Raw genomic sequence first — 19,382 nt, 5'->3', positions numbered from 1 at the left:
TGGGATCAAGCTCAGATACCTTATTGGAGTTTAGTGAGTCTCAGTCACCGTTTCCTAATCCTGATACTGCTCACACTGTGCCGTACACAGTATCACACACTAATCCTGATACTGCTCACACTGTGCTGTACACAATATATCACACTAATCCTGATACTGCTCACACTGTGCCGTACACAGTATCACACACTAATCCTGATACTGCTCACACTGTGCTGTACACAGTATCACACACTAATCCTGATACTGCTCACACTGTGCCGTACACAGTATCACACACTAATCCTGATACTGCTCACACTGTGCTGTACACAGTATCACACACTAATCCTGATACTGCTCACACTGTGCCGTACACAGTATCACACACTAATCCTGATACTGCTCACACTGTGCTGTACACAATATATCACACTAATCCTGATACTGCTCACACTGTGCCGTACACAGTATCACACACTAATCCTGATACTGCTCACACTGTGCTGTACACAATATATCACACTAATCCTGATACAGCTCACACCGTGCCGTACACCATCGGTGCGCAAACTGTGGGGCGCGACCCCCAGGGGGGGCGCGACACTGCCGACGGGGGGCGCAGGGTTTACAGAGGCCCCGTGCGCTTCCCGAAGGCACTTAAATTAAGTGCCGGGGGAGCTGCAGGGCCTCTGTAAACCTAACTTACCGTGGCTCCGGCGGCTTCCTCCCTGCGGCGCCATGGCAACGCGGCGTCAAAATGACGCTGCGAGGTCATGTGACGTCACGTTGCTATGGCAACGTAACGTCATTACGCCGGAGCGCGGGTAAGTTGGGGTTGGGGGGGGGGCGCGGGAGTGAGGGGACAGTCGTCAGGGGGGCGCAGGGAAAAAAGTTTGCGCCCCCCTGCCGTACACAGTACAGGTGTACCCCGGTTTAAGGACACTCACTTTAAGTACACTCGCGAGTAAGGACATATCGCCCAATAGGCAAAAGGCAGCTCCCGCATGCGCCTGTCAGCACGTCCTGAACAGCGATACCGGCTCCCTACCTGTACCAAAGCTGTGCGCAAGCGGGGAGACTAGATCCTATTACACATGCGTTATTTACATCAGTTATGCACGTATATGATGATTGCAGTACAGTACATGCATCGATAAGTGGGGAAAAGGGAGTGCTTCACTTTAAGTACATTTTCGCTTTACATACATGCTCCGGTCCCATTGCGTACGTTAATGCGGGGTATGCCTGTATATCACACTAATTCTGATACAGCTGACAACGTGCCTTACACAATATATCACACTAATGAATTCTGCAGCGAACCCAAAATTACAGTGATCAGACTTGTTATAAAGCAGTTCGCACAAAACTCACAAAATTAGCGATATTGAAAAACCCCAGACATGTAATCCGGCCTGAAACACTGGAGCAGGATGAAATTAGTTGTTGGAGAGAAGAAAAAGAAGTGGAAAGAATGGGGAAATTGGAAATCAGGAATAATTTCTTTGCAAACGAAACTGAACCTTGAGATTTGCAGAAGTTATCTGGGTATCCGGGATCTGTGTTAGTAACAAGAAACAGAATCAGAACATGCTCGTGGGGGGGGATACACAGCGGAGATGTATTTCTGGGGAGGAACAATACTGGGAAAGAGCGTTCAAGTACAAATAACAAGCATCAAGATTTCAACAGTTTGATTGCTGACAATGAAGAATTTTTAACGGGTTCCTTACAAGAAAGCCAGACAAAGCCAAAATTCCCAGAAGTTCTGGTGTTTGTTAGTAAGGTCACTGCAATAAGGCTGAGTCACAACTATCAGGAACACACACACACACTGCAGTCATATCCACTGTTACCACTGAGCGATGCTCCTACACCCAGAGCTGCTGGAATACCCAGCGATGCAAGGAATTACCTGCCCCATGCACACTGAGCGATGCTCCTACACCCCGGGCAGGATACCCAGCGATACCAGGAATTACCTGCCCCACACACACTGAGCGATGCTCCTACACCCCGGGCAGGATACCCAGCGATACCAGGAATTACCTGCCCCATACACACTGAGCGATGCTCCTACACCCCGGGCAGGATACCCAGCGATACAAGGAATTACCTGCCCCACACACACTGAGCGATGCTCCTACACCCCGGGCAGGATACCCAGCGATACCAGGAATTACCTGCCCCATACACACTGAGCGATGCTCCTACACCCCGGGCAGGATACCCAGCGATACCAGGAATTACCTGCCCCATACACACTGGGCGATGCTCCTACACCCCGGGCAGGATACCCAGCGATACCAGGAATTACCTGCCCCACACACACTGAGCGATGCTCCTACACCCCGGGCAGGATACCCAGCGATACCAGGAATTACCTGCCCCATACACACTGAGCGATGCTCCTACACCCCGGGCAGGATACCCAGCGATACAAGGAATTACCTGCCCCACACACACTGAGCGATGCTCCTACACCCCGGGCAGGATACCCAGCGATACCAGGAATTACCTGCCCCATACACACTGAGCGATGCTCCTACACCCCGGGCAGGATACCCAGCGATACCAGGAATTACCTGCCCCATACACACTGAGCGATGCTCCTACACCCCGGGCAGGATACCCAGCGATACCAGGAATTACCTGCCCCATACACACTGAGCGATGCTCATACACCCCGGGCAGGATACCCAGCGATACCAGGAATTACCTGCCCCATACACACTGAGCGATGCTCCTACACCCCGGGCAGGATACCCAGCGATACCAGGAATTACCTGCCCCATACACACTGAGCGATGCTCCTACACCCCGGGCAGGATACCCAGCGATACCAGGAATTACCTGCCCCATACACACTGGGCGATGCTCCTACACCCCGGGCAGGATACCCAGCGATACCAGGAATTACCTGCCCCATACACACTGAGCGATGCTCCTACACCCCGGGCAGGATACCCAGCGATACAAGGAATTACCTGCCCCACACACACTGAGCGATGCTCCTACACCACGGGCAGGATACCCAGCGATACCAGGAATTACCTGCCCCATACACACTGAGCGATGCTCCTACACCCCGGGCAGGATACCCAGCGATACCAGGAATTACCTGCCCCATACACACTGAGCGATGCTCCTACACCCCGGGCAGGATACCCAGCGATACTAGGAATTACCTGCCCCATACACACTGAGCGATGCTCATACACCCCGGGCAGGATACCCAGCGATACCAGGAATTACCTGCCCCATGCACACTGAGCGATGCTCATACACCCCGGGCAGGATACCCAGCGATACCAGGAATTACCTGCCCCATACACACGGAGCGATGCTCCTACACCCCGGGCAGGATACCCAGCGATACCAGGAATTACCTGCCCCACACACACTGAGCGATGCTCCTACACCCCGGGCAGGATACCCAGCGATACCAGGAATTACCTGCCCCATACACACTGAGCGATGCTCCTACACCCCGGGCAGGATACCCAGAGATACCAGGAATTACCTGCCCCATACACACTGAGCGATGCTCATACACCCCGGGCAGGATACCCAGCGATACAAGGAATTACCTGCCCCATGCACACTGAGCGATGCTCCTAAAGCTAGAGTCGTGATACAGTGAATGACAGGGAATAACCAGGCCCGTCCCCACTGAACATTCAGCTCACAATGTAAATAAAAGTTTTGCTGGCCTGTGTCCTGTGCAAAGACCCACTATAGATAGAGAGGGAGATAAATACACAACGGTTTGCAAAAGTATTCACCCCATCCACATTTTGCCAGTGGTTGGCACCTGAGCGTACAGTACTCCATGACGCGTTCAAATGAGACTTTACATGTACAATCTACTTAAACTTCTCCAAGGGGCGCATGGCCAAACACTGAGCGAGTCAGCCGTGCAGCGCCTGAGCTCCGAGCCCCAGAGCCCGGTAACAGCGGTAAAAACCCATTCGCAGCTATTAAAAATACAGCCATAAAGGTGGCAGAGGATCGGGCAGAGGCGGTGGCCCTCCCCGGTGATCAAAATCCCTGAGAAACAGGCAATCAGCAGCTAGAAACCAGAGAAGAGCCGGGTCCGGCAAACCAAGATGTCGCCGACCCGCGCTTGAAAAGGAGGAAGCGGGGGGCTGCGGGCCCGGCGCCGCGACTCGCTGGGAGTGGACGGGGACACGGGGAGACCGATCCTGAGAGCCGCGCCTCCAGGAAAGGGTGAGAGATAGCCATTTTGGAGGTAAAGCATCCCCGAAGTGGCGCTGTGCAGAGTGCGTCGTTTCCTTCCAAAAAACTAAACAGGGCAGCCCCAATGCCACAGAGCCAGGTGTCCCAAAGGCCGGCCGACCATCTGAAACTCATAGAATATCTCAGGGTGTTTGGCCTGGTCGATGTGTGGAGAGAGCTAAACCCCAAGTGTAAAGATTACACATTTTACTCAGCCCCCCATGGGGTCTACACCAGATTAGACTATATTTTTTATCTCGTCCCCCCTACTCACCCAAGTACACTCATCACACACAAAAAATATAATGTGGTCCGACAATGCTCCAGTGGAGGCAACACTTAGAGATTTGACAGCTCCCCCACCATTTAGATTCTGGAGACTCAATGAGTGGATGATCAAGATCCCCGAAATAGCAGAGACAGTGGAGAAAGAAATGATGGATTATTTCTTTTTCAATGCTGGGAGTGTCCCAAACCAGTCATTTATCTGGGAAGCCCATAAGGCTGTCCTACGAGGCAAACTAATTGAAATAGCGGCAAACAGAAAAAAAAAAGTGAGACAAGCTAAAATAGACAAGTCGAACACAATAACTACAAATCTTGAGCAATCTCACAAAAACAACCCTTCTAAAAAGCTTTTGAGAGAGCTGGCGACCCGCAGAGGGGAACTTAATACTTGCCTGTCCGAGGCGGCTGAAAGAAAGATGACTTGGACAAAACAAAAATATTTTCAGAAGGCAAAAAAACCTGACTTTGTTGGCATATCGCCATAGAAACAAACAACCCCTGTCAAATATTCACAAAATTCGAACCAACATCTAACCCGGTTAAACATGCCAGAGAGTTCCACTCTTTCTATAGTAAGCTATATGATGGTAAAAAAGTAACCAAATCCCAGAACTATGGAAAGGAAAAATGTTTACCCGAGTCAGGGCTACCCACTACTCCTGAGCACGAGCAAGACAATCTAAACAAACTAATCACGCCAGAAGAGATAGTGGAGGTGAAGCCAAACAAATCCACTGGCCCAGATGGGTGTTCAAATTTATATTTTTTTAAAAATTCACCCATCTCCTTATTCCCCATCTACAAAAGCTATTTAACTCCATACTAGACGGTGCAGATTTTCCGAGCACGATGTTACAAGCTCACATATGCCTCATTCCTAAAGCAGGGAAAGATCCCGCATGCTGCGCCAGCTACCGGCCGATATCTCTGATAAATGTAGACATGAAGATCTTCTCAAAAATTTGCACCAACCGCCTCAACAAAGTATTGCCTGGTTTGGCCCACCTGGACCAAGTAGGTTTTGTCCGGTGGAGACAGGCAGCAGACAATACGAGGAGAACGATCGACCTGAAAGCTCATGCCAAACAATCAAATATTCAGTCTCTCGTACTATCTTTAGACACAGAAAAGGCATTGGACTGGGTATACATGGGAGGTACTATAAAAAAAATTTGCTTCAGAGACCGATTCTTCCGGTATTTTGGCTCTGTATACGTATCCGTCGGCCAGGGTACTATGCTCAGGAATAGCTTCAGAGGTCTTCTCAATCAAAAGGAGATACTAGACAAGGATGCCCATTATCCCCTCTGCTGTTCGCCCTCGAACCAATGGCTAGCCATGTCAGAAATAATACTAATATAGAGGGTATCTCTGGTCGGGGCAAACAATATAAAATAGCTCAGTTCGCGGACGACGCACTTCTGACTCTGGCTACGCCACTTAGATCACTCCCAAATCTGTTCCAGGAACTTGGGTACTTGAGTAGTCTCTCGGGCTTTAAAATCAATGGCAATAAGTCCGAGGCATTAAATATTAACCTGCCTAAAACAGTCAAATTAATCTCAGACAATTTTGATTTTAAATGGTGCAGTAAATCCCTGAAGTTTTTAGGTATTTTCCTGACAAACGATTATTTATCCCTGTATAACGCAAATTTCCCAGGCCTCCTCAGGTCTCTCAAAAATGACCTGGCCCGATGGTCCAACCACCATATTTCCCGGATTGGCAGAATTAACTCAATTAAGATTAAACTTCTTCCTAGAATGTTATATCTGTTCCTCACTCTCCCCATTCCGGTCCCACCACGAGAACATCAAGATTTACAATCCCACATGAAGTCCTTTATTTGGAATAATAAGAGCCCTAGAGTGGCCAGGACCATTCTCAGCCAACCCAGACGGAAGGGAGGACTAGCTTTACCATGCCTACTCTATTATAAAGCAGCTCAATTTAGCCAGATACTAGCCTGGCACTCAGAGACAGGAAGTAAGAGATGGGTGGAGCTGGAGGCGGAACTGCTGGCCCCACTGGAATGGATATCAATTCTGTGGTTCCCTAGGATTTCCCCCCAAAAAAGCAAGTGGTTGTTTGCCCTCTCTCTCACAATCTGAGTTTGTGGAACAGAAATAAAAAGATCTCGAAGCTCAGTCTTGATAGATCAGGGATGACACCATTATTTTTTAATCCAGAGTTTTCCCCGGGCACGACGGGGTCAGTTTTTGAAGCATGGAGATTATGGGGGATAAGTGGATGTTATGGACACGGACAAGCCCAGGGTTCTTCCCTTTGCCACCCTCAGGGACCAGCTCAATGTACATAGTGGCAAAATCTTCAGGTACCTACAGATCCAGGGGTTTGTTCAGGGAGGAGGCCTACCCCCTCCCCTGTCATTTTTCGAGACATTGAGCCGCAAAGCTCCATCTCAAAGAGCGTCGACATTGACTATTTATTCCTCAATCTTTCTCCCTTCCCTGGAAAAAGAATTCCCTTTTACAGCACAGTGGGAGAGGGATTTAGGCCAAACTCGGGAGCCACAAATATGGGGGGGAAATATTTGAAGCAGCAGCGGCCACAAGCTTTATTTGTACGCAGATTAAAGACAATGCTTATAAAGTGTTATATAGGTGGTACCTAACCCCTGAGCGTCTGGCTAACATGTATCCGGGCACGTCCCCTATGTGTCCCAAGGGCTGCGGCCAGCACGCCCCATTTATTCATATGTGGTGGCTGTGCCCCCCCGGGGTGATGGAGCTATGGAGAGGGTCTCACAGGCCGACGCAGAGAGTTCTAGGTTTCGACTTCCCTCTCGACCCATGGGTATGTCTTTTAAACAAACCTCAGGAGAACATGAATAGATGCCAAAATAAACTTATTAGCCATATAATGACAGCAAGGCGCTGTGCCATAGCAGAGGCGTGGATGAGCCCGAGCCTGCCGGTTCTTAATCAGATAAGAACATGGTACTCTCTCAAAATGGAGAGACTGACTGGGATTCTGAGAGACTCCTGCTCAAAGTTTCAAAAGGTATGGCAGCCGTGGCTGATTCATGAACCAACACACAGGGACACCCACCCATAGATCAGTTCAATATCCTCCAGTGAGGCCCTCTCTGGTTTCCGGGACAGGCAACCCAAAAATCTAAGACAAAAAGGGGATATGAACAGAACTGATCTAAATTTGCCAGTGGTCATGTACAATGTATTTTTCCTATATGAAGTGTGCTCCTCCCCCCCACCCCTAGTCCCTCTTAATTTCTGTATCCCCCCCTCCCCTCCCCCACAACTGTTGGAAAACTTAATAAAGAAAAAAAATAATAATGTGTGCTCATCAATAAAGAAATGTTTATTAAAAAAAAAAAAACTTCTCCAAAGTGATAAAGTTAGAAAATGCAAATAGAATATAAAGTAAGATTTACAGAGAAAAAACGATTCATCTCTGCTGCGTAAGTATTCAGCCCCTTTGCTGCTGCCGCCCTAAGTCAGCTCGGGGGCAAATTAATTGGTTGGAAGGTCGCACAATTAGTGACATGGTTTCAGCCTGCGTGTAATCACAGTGGTTTCACTTGTAGATCATTTCCCTCAGGTATATAAAGACTTTCAAGCTGCAACTCACATAGTGATCCAACAGAGCCACCGTGAGACCAAGGAGCTCTCGGAACAAGCCCGGGATAAGGTGTTAGAGAGGCACAGAGCATGGGAGCCGATTCTCTCTCTCTTGGCACAGTGACGTCCATCATTGAGAAGTGGGAGATGCATCATATCGCCCACAGCAGGTCGCCCTCCCAAAGTGAGCAGCCGGGCGAGCAGGAAACTGCTTCGGGACGTCCCTCTGAAGCCAACAATGACCGTAACAGTCCTGCCAAGTTCTGTGTCTGAGATGGGAGTCAGTGTTCACACATCAACAATAAGCCGGTCCCTACACAAAGCTGGGCTGTATGGGCGGGTGGCAAGAAAGAAGCCATTACTCAAAAAGGCTCCTCTTAAAACACATCTGGAGTTTGTAAAAAAGCTTAGAGATGATACTGCAGACGGTTTTGTGGGCAGACGAGCCCAACACTGCCCATCCCCCAGTCACCACCATCCCCCAGTCAGCACCATCCCCACTGCCAGGCACGGTGGCACTATCCTGTTATGGGCACACTTCTCTTCTGCAGGGACTGGGAAGCGCGTCAGGATAGAGGGAGAATGGAAGGTGCAAAGTGCAGGCGAATCCCTGAGGAAAACCTGCTTGAGTTCAGACTGACACTGGGGGGGAAAGTCTAATTGGTAGGAGCGCAGGAATCGTTCTTTTTGTTTTTCTATATGTTAAGGCCGATCATTTTACCTGCAGCAAACTTCTATAGGGAGGAGCGCGGTATCATGTACAGTTTCTCATGAATTAACATTCCCATCAGAGGGTAGACGTTAATAAAGTTACTGGTGTATATGGATATAACCTGCGTTATGTTACTGCTATCGGAGCGCAGAATGTTACAGCGTTTCTCTAGGATTCACTGGCAGCGATAACGCAGAATATTACAACGTAACTCGCCAAATAACCCTGGGTACATGTGGGGGCACCTCGTGTCATAACAGGCCGTCCCTTATGAGTTTTCCTGGCTATGAGGGCAGAGCTTTGTCATTCTGATTTTCAGTAATCACATAAGAGATAGTTGCCCTGGTCAAAGAGTTTCTAAATCAGAGTTTCAGCATGAGAGAATGTGAGCGTGAGTGTGCAAATTAGGAAACAAATACATATACATTAAAGTCACCATGAATTGGGAGAGTCTGAAGAGCAGCGAGTTAATCTGACGTGTGGGAAATGAGGTTACTGAGCTAAATCAGCAGAAGTTTATTTTTCCACTTACAAGGGGACACAAGGAGTTGGTCGACCATAGAGAAAACACAGATACTGCAAAGGGGAATCCAGGGAGATGTGATCGGGGATTGCAACAGGACGATGTCAGATGGGATGTGTGCAGCGAGGACTCATCGTCTTATGGGAACATTCCTGATGTGAGGAAATGTGACAAGAGACGACTTCTCAAGTGAGGGCCGTCCAGTAAACACCAGCACATTCCATGCGGGGGAGAGGAGACGCAATACACGAGAGAGAGTCACCTCGGTTACACGGCTCTGGTAAAGTACAGAATGATTTCCGGCAGATCAGACAACACGGCCCATCTCCCCCCACTGCTGAGGCAGCAGGAAACCCCTTCCCCCCAAAACATCACATTAACCATTCACAGGTCTGTGAACCACTTTGTATACGGCAGCGCTTAGTGGGAGTGTCTGTAGATGTACGGCGCTCTGGCCTCACCGCACGGACCCAGCGAAGTGCGTGGGGCACAAAGTGGGCTGTTGTGAGCATCTTTACGCAGACAAAACATTACACAATGTCAGATGGAGACGCGTTACTCAGTATTTCTGTTCCCGCTCCCCCCACCTTAAACTTCCAGATGTAAAACACAGCTGCTGGTGATGCAATGAACACGACACAGCGTGATAACACTTCCATAGTTACTCACACACAATGGGAGATTCACAAAGCGACAATGCTGGGGTACCCAGTGCCCCCCCCAGGCTGGGGTACCACACCCCCAGCCCAGGGTATCCCGTGACCACGAGGCAGGGGGTATCGCGCACCCCCCCCCCCCCCAGCGACATTAACGTGAAATCTGGCGTCTGTACCAAGGCAAAAGCAGCACAGCTCCTGGGGGCCTCAAATGAAAACATTAACCCTTTGAGTGCCAGAGAGGCCACGGCTCCTCGGAAGTGATCCCGCGGTCGCAGCGCCGCTGATGATGGAACGAAAGAGAAGTCGCCCTCCTTCGCCGCTCCGGCAGACAACCAGATCGCGTTCAGTGCTACACAACAAGCAAATCTCGCAGCGTGGTCACTGCGGCACTCGTTAAAAAACGACCGCATTTATATCTACGGGATTATGTTTTGGGCCCCAGAATTTCCCCACATTTGCTTTGATACACGGGAGGTCCGCGTATTTACATCGCATTTACGTGGGCTGTGTACGTGGCACGCAGCGCGAGAGCCACCACTGACACACCTTACTTGTTACAGGGGTAATCATTATTAACAGACAAGCAAGTGAAGGACATGTCAAAACCCACGGCAATGTGTTGCTCACCCTTGCGGTCCCAATGAAACTGCCAGGGACCCCACGTGTATAAAGGGGTCATGGCTGGGATCAGTTCTTTGAAAGACCATCACGTGTTCCCCAAAACACAGAGCACCCCTTCAGTGCTGGGGGTGGGCAGCAGCAACACAACTGTACGAGCTGGAAGACATCTATTGTGTAACACGTTTGTGCTTGATGCACCTCAGTCTCGGGTGTGTTCGATCCAGAGAACTAGCGGAGGATTCATGGCCTGTAGGAACCTGCAGTGATCTGCTCTCCCCTCCGTTCCACTTCCCAGAAGGTGGCCAGCTCACGTGAACTCACTGGGAAGGAGGGGCGGGCGGCACCTGGTGGCCCTGCAATTGTTCAGCCTGCCAGGATACGAGAGCTGCTCACCGTACGGAGTACTGATTCATCGCCTGCTTTACTTCTTGGAAACGTTACTAAAATTACCAACTTTTCCCCTCAGCGGGAGGGTGGGGGTGTTGGCCCCCGCAACAGTGAAACTCACACCAAGCATAGGAAGAATAGATATGACAGTGCCTGGGGGGGGTTGAAAGACAGCCAAAAATAGTAAAGAATTCATTCACATCTTATATATTATTAAATCCCACTCACTATCCGAGTCAAAAAGTGCATTATAGTACGAAGCAGAGAGAGCGGTGTGTGCACAATCATTTCTGGGAGGAATACTTCCTTTTAATATGCTACTCCAGACGAGGGGTGAAATACAGAAGCAGGAGTCTGACCCATAATGCAATATTACATGTACCCGCTCAAGAGAAGTAGGTCTCACAAAAGCAATACAATTACTCTGCACACGGGCTAAGATTAGGGGTCACTCACAGCCAACAGGGATACTGAATACTGCCGAACATACAGGAGCTCACATCCTGACGTCTTATCCATGCAACTAAACGCCTGTCACACGGAGGGACAGCATGCAAGACACAGGGGCGAGACATTCTGTGACACACAGGAACATGTACACAACTGTACAACAATGGTGACCTAAAGTCCTCTGAGGACGCAGTTCTAATATCCAAAACAGATTACAACGTAAAAAAAGTTCTGTCTCCGAGCAGCAGGCACGATCTGCTGAGCGCTGTAACCTTTGGGACCCGCTTTGCTCGGTCACCAGAGATAATTAGCCATATGGTTGCCCTTCAGCTGCCCTGTAACAGGTCAAAGAACTACAACCCGGGAAACGGGCAGCGCCAACATCACCTCGTTATCACTGTAATTATTAGTGCAGACCTGCAGTGTCTCCGTCATGCCATCAGCGCAGCGCACACAGAACGGAGTGCAGACTCACACCAAGAATGACTTATTCCAATGTGTTCATATTAAGAGCGGTCAGTACTCAGAGAAGAAGCGCTCCATAAGGGACTGGTAGGGGCCGGTACTGCACACCTGTGCACCACCTCTGGCTCCTGACTGTACTATGTTACGGAGGAGAAATCCCACATAGAGGTGAGCAGCCCTCACTGACAGTCAGCCGTGTCTCACTAATACAGAGACCTCAGCTCTCACATCTCCATGTCATTACCTGGTCCCGGGCCCAAAACCTCAAGTTACCTGGGACTTCCCAATCTGACAGCTCACTATTATATAATTACCCTAACACACTGACAGCTCACTATTATATATCATTACCCCCCCACACACAGCTCACTATTATATAATTACCCCAACACACTGACAGCTCACTATTATATCATACACCCAACACACACTGACAGGTCACTATTATATAATTACCCTAACACACTGACAGCTCACTATTATATATCATTACCCCCCACACACAGCTCACTATTATATAATTACCCCAACACACTTACAGCTCACTATTATATAATTACCCCCAACACACTGACAGCTCACTATTATATCATACACCCAACACACACTGACAGCTCACTATTATATCATTACCCTAACACACTGACAGCTCACTATTATATCATTACCCTAACACACTGACAGCTCACTATTATATCATTACCCTAACACACTGACAGCTCACTATTATATATCACTACCCCCAACACACAGCTCACAATTATATCATTACTCCAACACACTGACAGATGTGTGTGTGTGTGTGTGTGTGTGTATGTATGTGTATATATATATATATATATATATATATATATATATATATATATTGTATGATATATACTGTAGTACTGTGAGTATGTGTATATATAATGTATGATATATACACAGTGCCCCGGCCTCTGCGCCCGTTACCTGCTCCCGCAGTCCCGGTTCCGGGCGGCCCGGTCACACAGGCGGCCCAGCATCGCCAGCAGCCCGGGCCCGGCTCCCAGGAGCCGCCTCCGCAACCCGGTGGGCGCCGCCATCTTACCCGGAAGCGGAGACCGCTCAGCCCCGCCCCTTACTGAAACTTTATTCCGCACCGGAACAGTTAACAAAGATACCCTGACCTCGCTAGCAACCAGCACCATCTCCTAGCAACCGCCTCATGATGCCTGTATCACACATCTCCTAGCAACTACTCCCCTCTCCTAGCAACCACCCTACTCTCCTAGGAACTGCCCCATCCATCCTAGCAACCACCATACTCTCCTAGCAACTGCCTCATCCCTCCTAGCAACCACCCTGCTCTTCTAGCAACTGCCTCATCCCTCCTCGCAGCCACCCTACTCTCCTAGCAACTGCCTCATCCCTCCTAGCAACCACCCTACTCTCCTAGCAACTGCCTCATCCCTTCTAGCAACTGCCTCGCCCCTCCTAGCAACCACCCTACTCTCCTAGGAACTGCCCCATCCATCCTAGCAACCACCATACTCTCCTAGCAACTGCCTCATCCCTCCTAGCAACCACCCTACTCTTCTAGTAACTGCCTCATCCCTCCTAGCAACCACCCCACTTTCCTAGCAACTGCCTCATCCCTCCTAGGAAATGCCTCACCCATCCTAGAAACCACCCTACTCTCCTAGCAGCTGCCTCATCCATACTAGCAACCACCCACTCTCCTAGCAACCACCCCATACCTCAAAGTAACTGCCCTACACCAGATGTGGAGGCCCCATAATCAATGTACAGGAGCGAGTACACAACAGGAGGAATGTGTGACACCCTGTATCCCACACACACAATGTACAGGAGCGAATACACAACAGGAGGAACGTGTGACACCCTGTGTCCCACACACACAATGTACAACCGAGTACACAAGAGCTCATTGTTTTTTATTTGGAATAATTCATGGAGGAACACAGTTTGTTTCATCAACAGATGCAGAAAATAGAACTTAAAAGCCGGCTTCTATCTCGTGTGATCCTGGGAACAGAACCGCACACACAGGAGATACCTGGGAACAGAACCGCACACCGGAGATACCTGGGAACAGAACCGCACACACAGGAGATATCTGGGAACAGAACCGCACACCGGAGATACCTGGGAACAGAACCACACACACAGGAGATACCTGGGAACAGAACCGCACACACCGGAGATACCTGGGAACAGAACCGCACAAACCGGAGACAACTGGGAACAGAACCGCACAAACCGGAGATACCTTGGAACAGAACCGCACACACCGGAGATACCTTGGAACAGAACCGCACATACCAGAGATACCTTGGAACAGAACCGCACACACCGGAGATACCTGTGAACAGAACCGCACACACCGGAGACACCTGTGAACAGAACCGCACACCGGAGATACCTGGGAACAGAACCGCACACCGGAGATACCTGGGAACAGAACCGCACACACCGGAGATACCTGGGAACAGAACCGCACACATCGGAGACACCTGGGAACAGAACCGCACACACCGGAGATACCTGGGAACAGAACCGCACACACCGGAGATACCTGGGAACAGAACCGCACACACCGGAGATACCTGGGAACAGAACCGCACACACCGGAGATACCTGGGAACAGAACCGCACACACCGGAGATACCTGGGAACAGAACCGCACACACCGCAGACACCTGGGAACAGAACCGCACAAACCGCAGACACCTGGGAACAGAACCGCACACACCGGAGATACCTGGGAACAGAACCGCACACACCGCAGACACCTGGGAACAGAACCGCACACACCGCAGACACCTGGGAACAGAACCGCACACACCGCAGACACCTGGGGACAGAACCGCACACACTGCAGACACCTGGGAACAGAACCGCACACACCGCAGACACCTGGGATCAGAACCGCACACACTGGAGACACCTGGGAACAGAACCGCACACACTGCAGACACCTGGGAACAGAACCGCACACACTGGAGATACCTGGGATCAGAACCGCACACACTGGAGACACCTGGGAACAGAACCGCACACACCGCAGACACCTGGGAACAGAACCGCAGACACCTGGGAGATACCTGGGAACAGAACCGCAGACACCTGGGAGATACCTGGGAACAGAACCGCAGACACCTGGGAGACACCTGGGAACAGAACCGCAGACACCTGGGAGATACCTGGGAGATACGCTTATTGGAATATTCACAGGATTTAATTAGCATATTATCTCTCATTCCTGGATGGGAGTAACGCCACCTTTAGGTACGACGCCGCAGGGATTAACGAGGTGTTCGTTAGCTTTTATGGAGGTAGGTGCTTGTGAAGGGGAGCAGCAGGTTTGCATCCAATTATCCTAATGGCCGTTACACTTAACGCAATGCCTTCTATCTGAAAACATGACTTATCCCACCGTCACTGAGACTGCAGATACTCGTTACCCATGGGGGGCTCAACTCCAGTCCTCAAAACCCCATCCCCCTCCCCCCCCCCCCCCCCCCAGGTTAGGTTTTCAGGATATCCCCGCTTCAGCACAGGTGCCTCACTGCTTCAGTGGCTCAGTCGAAGACTGTGCTGAAGCCGGAATATCCTGAAAACCTGACCTGTTCGGGGTGTGTTGAGGACAGGAGTTGGGAGCCCGTGTTAAGGCTCTGAGCAGATCCCTGTGGCTCTGGGTAAAATGAGAGTAATAAAAGCGCGTCACGGTTACAGCGCAGCGCCCGGCGCGCCGCACAGAGGACTGTTACAGGCGCAGGTCCCTGCCCTGCGGAGCTTACACTCTGTGTTTTTGGTGCCTGAGGCACAGGGAGATAAAAGAGACAAGTCCCAGGTCACAAGGCGCTGACACCGGGAATTTAACCAGGATCCTCTGCTTCACACTCACTGTTATTGTGATCAGTCAGAGTCTTTACTCGCCGAGCCGCTCATTAACCCCTGGTAGGTGGTTGGTATAGAGGTAGTTATAGAGTTAGGTGGAGGGTATAGAGGTAGTTCGTTAGGTGGAGGGTATAGAGGTAGGTGGAGGGTTGAGGTAGGTATAGAGTTAGGTGGAGGCTATAGAGGTAGGTATAGAGGTAGGTGGAGGATATAGAGGTAGGTGGAGGGTATAGAGGTAGGAGGTTGGTATCGAGCTAGGTAGAGGGTATAGAGGTAGGTGGTTGGTGTAGAGGTAGGTGGAGGCTATAGAGGTAGGTGGAGGGTATAGAGGTAGGTAGAGAGTATAGAGGTAGGTGGAGGCTATAGAGGTAGGTAGAAGGTATAGAGGTAGGTGGAGGGTATAGAGGTAGGTGGAGGGTATAGAGCAGGGGTGGGGAACGTCAGGCCCGAGGGCCGTATAAGGCCCTTGAAATCATTTGGTCCGGCCCTGCTAAGGCAACTGCTATAACCGGGGTCACGCTAATTTTTTTTAAATGGCCGCCGCGCGCCCGATCGGGAGGAGGGAGGTGGTGGTGTGAGGCGCCGGCAGCCCTATACGATCCCCAGCAGCTACCTTACTAGCCCCAGCAATCCCCCAGCAGCCACCATACTTCCCCCGCAGCATTCTCTGCACTTCCCCCATGCTTCTCCAGCAGTTCCCCCCGCATTTACCCCAGCATCCGCCCTACACGATCCCCCCAGCAGCAGCAGCAACTACCAGAGGTAGGGGGCGAGGTTCTGTGTGCCTGCATGCCTGCCATGTGCCTGCCGTGTACCTGCCTGTCTGTGTCTGTATGGCCCGCGAATGATGTTATAAATATCCAAATGGCCCTTGGCAGAAAAAAGGTTCCCCACCCCTGGTATAGAGGTAGGAGGTTGGTATAGAGCTAGGTAGAGGGTATAGAGGTAGGTGGAGGGTATAGAGGTAGGAGGTTGGTATAGAGCTAGGTAGAGGGTATAGAGGTAGGTGGAGGCTATAGAGGTAGGTGGTGGCTATATAGGTAGGAGGTTGGTATAGAGGTAGGTGGAGGGTATAGAGGTAGGTGGAGGCTATAGAGGTAGGTGGAGGCTATAGAGGTAGGAGGTTGGTATAGAGGTAGGTGGAGGGTATAGAGGTAGGTGGAGGGTGTAGAAGTAGGTGGAGGGTATAGAGGTAGGTGGAGGCTATAGAGGTAGGAGGTTGGTATAGAGGTAGGTGGAGGGTATAGAGGTAGGTGGAGGGTATAGAGGTAGGTAGAGGGTATAGAGGTAGGTGGAGGCTATAGAGGTAGGTGGAAGGTATAGAGGTAGGTAGAGGGTATAGAGGTAGGTGGAGGCTATAGAGGTAGGTGGAGGGTATAGAGGTAGGTGGAGGGTAGATGACAGTCACATACAGAGATGTTATATGTCTGGGACACTTTCCTGCACTGGATCTGAGACAGAAGCAGAGAGCCGGCACTGACCCGCTCCTCCCTCCAGTAGTGAATAGGTTAATAACGAGGTTCACCGTCACGGTGGTTTGAATGGCTTGCAGCTTTGCCACTGCCGTATAGTAGAGCCAAGACGTCCTTGGTGACAACAGCCAGCTGCCCATGGCAGAGTGCCAGGCACGCCGGGCAGTGCAGGGAAATCCCTCCCGTGCAGACACTCAGCTCAGTATTACAGGGTCACTATGCGCTCACTGAGGGGATCCTGGGGAAGTGACTGAACCACAGAGACTCAGAGGCACACGCAGGAGGGGGGGGCTTCAATCTGTCAGTGTCACACACACGCAGGAGGGGGGGGCTTCAATTTGTCAGTGTCACACACGCAGGAGGGGGGGCTTCAATCTGTCAGTGTCACACACACGCAGGAGGGGGGGGGGTTCAATCTGTCAGTGTCACACACACGCAGGAGGGGGGGGGCTTCAATCTGTCAGTGTCACACACACGCAGGAGGGGGGGGGCTTCAATTTGTCAGTGTCACACACACGCAGGAGGGGGGGTTCAATCTGTCAGTGTCACACACACGCAGGAGGGGCTCCCTCAGTCTGTCAGTGTCACACACACAGGAGAGTGGCTCCCTCAGTCTGTAAGTGTCACACACACACACACACACACACACACACACACACACACACACACACACACACACGAGAGAGGCTTCCTCAGTCTGTCAGTGTCACACACATATACACACACACACACACACACGAGAAAGCTCCCTCAGTCAGTGTCACACACACAGGAGAGGGGCTCCCTCAGTCAGTGTCACACACACACACAGGGGAGTGGCTCCCTCAGTCTGTCAGTGTCACACACACACACACACACACACACACACACGAGAGGGGCTCCCTCAGTCTGTCATTGTCACACACACATACACACAGGAGAGGGGCTCCCTCAGTCTGTCAGTGTCACACACACACACACACACACAGGAGAGGAGCTCCCTCAGTTTCAGTGTCACACACACACACACACACACACACACACAGGAGAGGGGCTCCCTCAGTCTGTCAGTGTCACACACACACACACACACACACAGGAGAGGGGCTCCCTCAGTCTCAGTGTCACACACACACACACACACACACACAGGAGAGGGGCTCCCTCAGTCTGTCAGTGTCATACACACACACACACACACACACACACACACACACACACACACACAGGAGAGGGGCTCCCTCAGTCTGTCAGTGTCACACACACACACACAGGAGAGGGGCTCCCTCAGTCTGTCAGTGTCACACACACACACACACACACACAGGAGAGGGGCTCCCTCAGTCTGTCAGTGTCACACACACACACACACACACACACAGGAGAGGGGCTCCCTCACTTTGCACCAACGTCATGTGGCTGTTTTTCCACTTCCCAGAAGATCACCGAATTTTCCTTACCTCATATAAAGTTTATTTGAGGCCGTGTGGGCCGTCCCGATGTGAGCAGACTGTGCTCCATTCATCTGGCGCACGGCTGCCTGCTCCTCCGCGCAGAGGAAATATCATGTGTTTTTTATTTTTCAGGAAGACCTTCTCTCTTTTTGTTCCATGAAATGATGCCAAGTGTGAGTGGGAGAGGGGGTGTGTGAGTGGGAGAGGGGGTGTGTGAGCGGGAGAGAAGGGTGAGCAGGAGAGGGGCAGGGGGGTGAGCCGCAGGGAGATGAGGGGAGGTGTGAGCGGGAGAGAGGGGGGAAGTGTGATCGGGAGAGAGGGGGGGTGTGAGCGGGAGAGGGGGGGGAGGTGTGAGCAGGAGAGAGGGGGAGGTGTGAGCGGGAGAGAGGGGGAGGGGTGAGCGGGAGGGAGGGGAGGTGTGAGCGGGAGAGAGGGGGAGGTGTGAGCAGGAGAGAGGGGGAGGTGTGAGCGGGAGAGAGGGGGAGGGGTGAGCGGGAGGGAGGGGAGGTGTGAGCGGGAGAGAGGGGGAGGTGTGAGCAGGAGAGAGGGGGAGGTGTGAGCGGGAGAGAGGGGGAGGGGTGAGCGGGAGGGAGGGGAGGTGTGAGCGGGAGAGAGGGGGAGGTGTGAGCGGGAGAGAGGGGGAGGTGTGAGCGGGAGGGGAGGTGTG

At 51.3% G+C, this 19,382-nt stretch overlaps 1 protein-coding gene across 3 annotated transcripts in view; it reads right to left on the bottom strand.

Moving 5' to 3' along the window:
* The window catches only part of PGS1 (phosphatidylglycerophosphate synthase 1), a 29,858-nt gene extending 10,839 nt beyond the window's left edge, over window positions 1-19,019 (bottom strand). The window contains exon 1 of one of the 3 annotated variants that reach the window (XM_075580018.1): window positions 18,722-19,019. In XM_075580018.1, the coding sequence (XP_075436133.1) occupies window positions 18,722-18,786 (65 nt within the window). In that variant the 5' untranslated portion in view covers window positions 18,787-19,019. Of the gene's footprint in view, window positions 1-12,879; window positions 13,044-18,721 lie in introns of those variants that run through there. The other 2 variants (XM_075580016.1, XM_075580017.1) reach the window with 2 other exon arrangements.
* Window positions 19,020-19,382: the final 363 nt, after the last annotated feature.

The sequence above is a fragment of the Ascaphus truei genome, chromosome 22, assembly GCF_040206685.1.
Source record: "Ascaphus truei isolate aAscTru1 chromosome 22, aAscTru1.hap1, whole genome shotgun sequence".
NCBI lineage: Eukaryota > Metazoa > Chordata > Amphibia > Anura > Ascaphidae > Ascaphus > Ascaphus truei.
The sequence above is the reverse complement of the archived record's forward strand: the minus strand, read 5'-3'. Positions and strand labels throughout refer to the sequence as shown.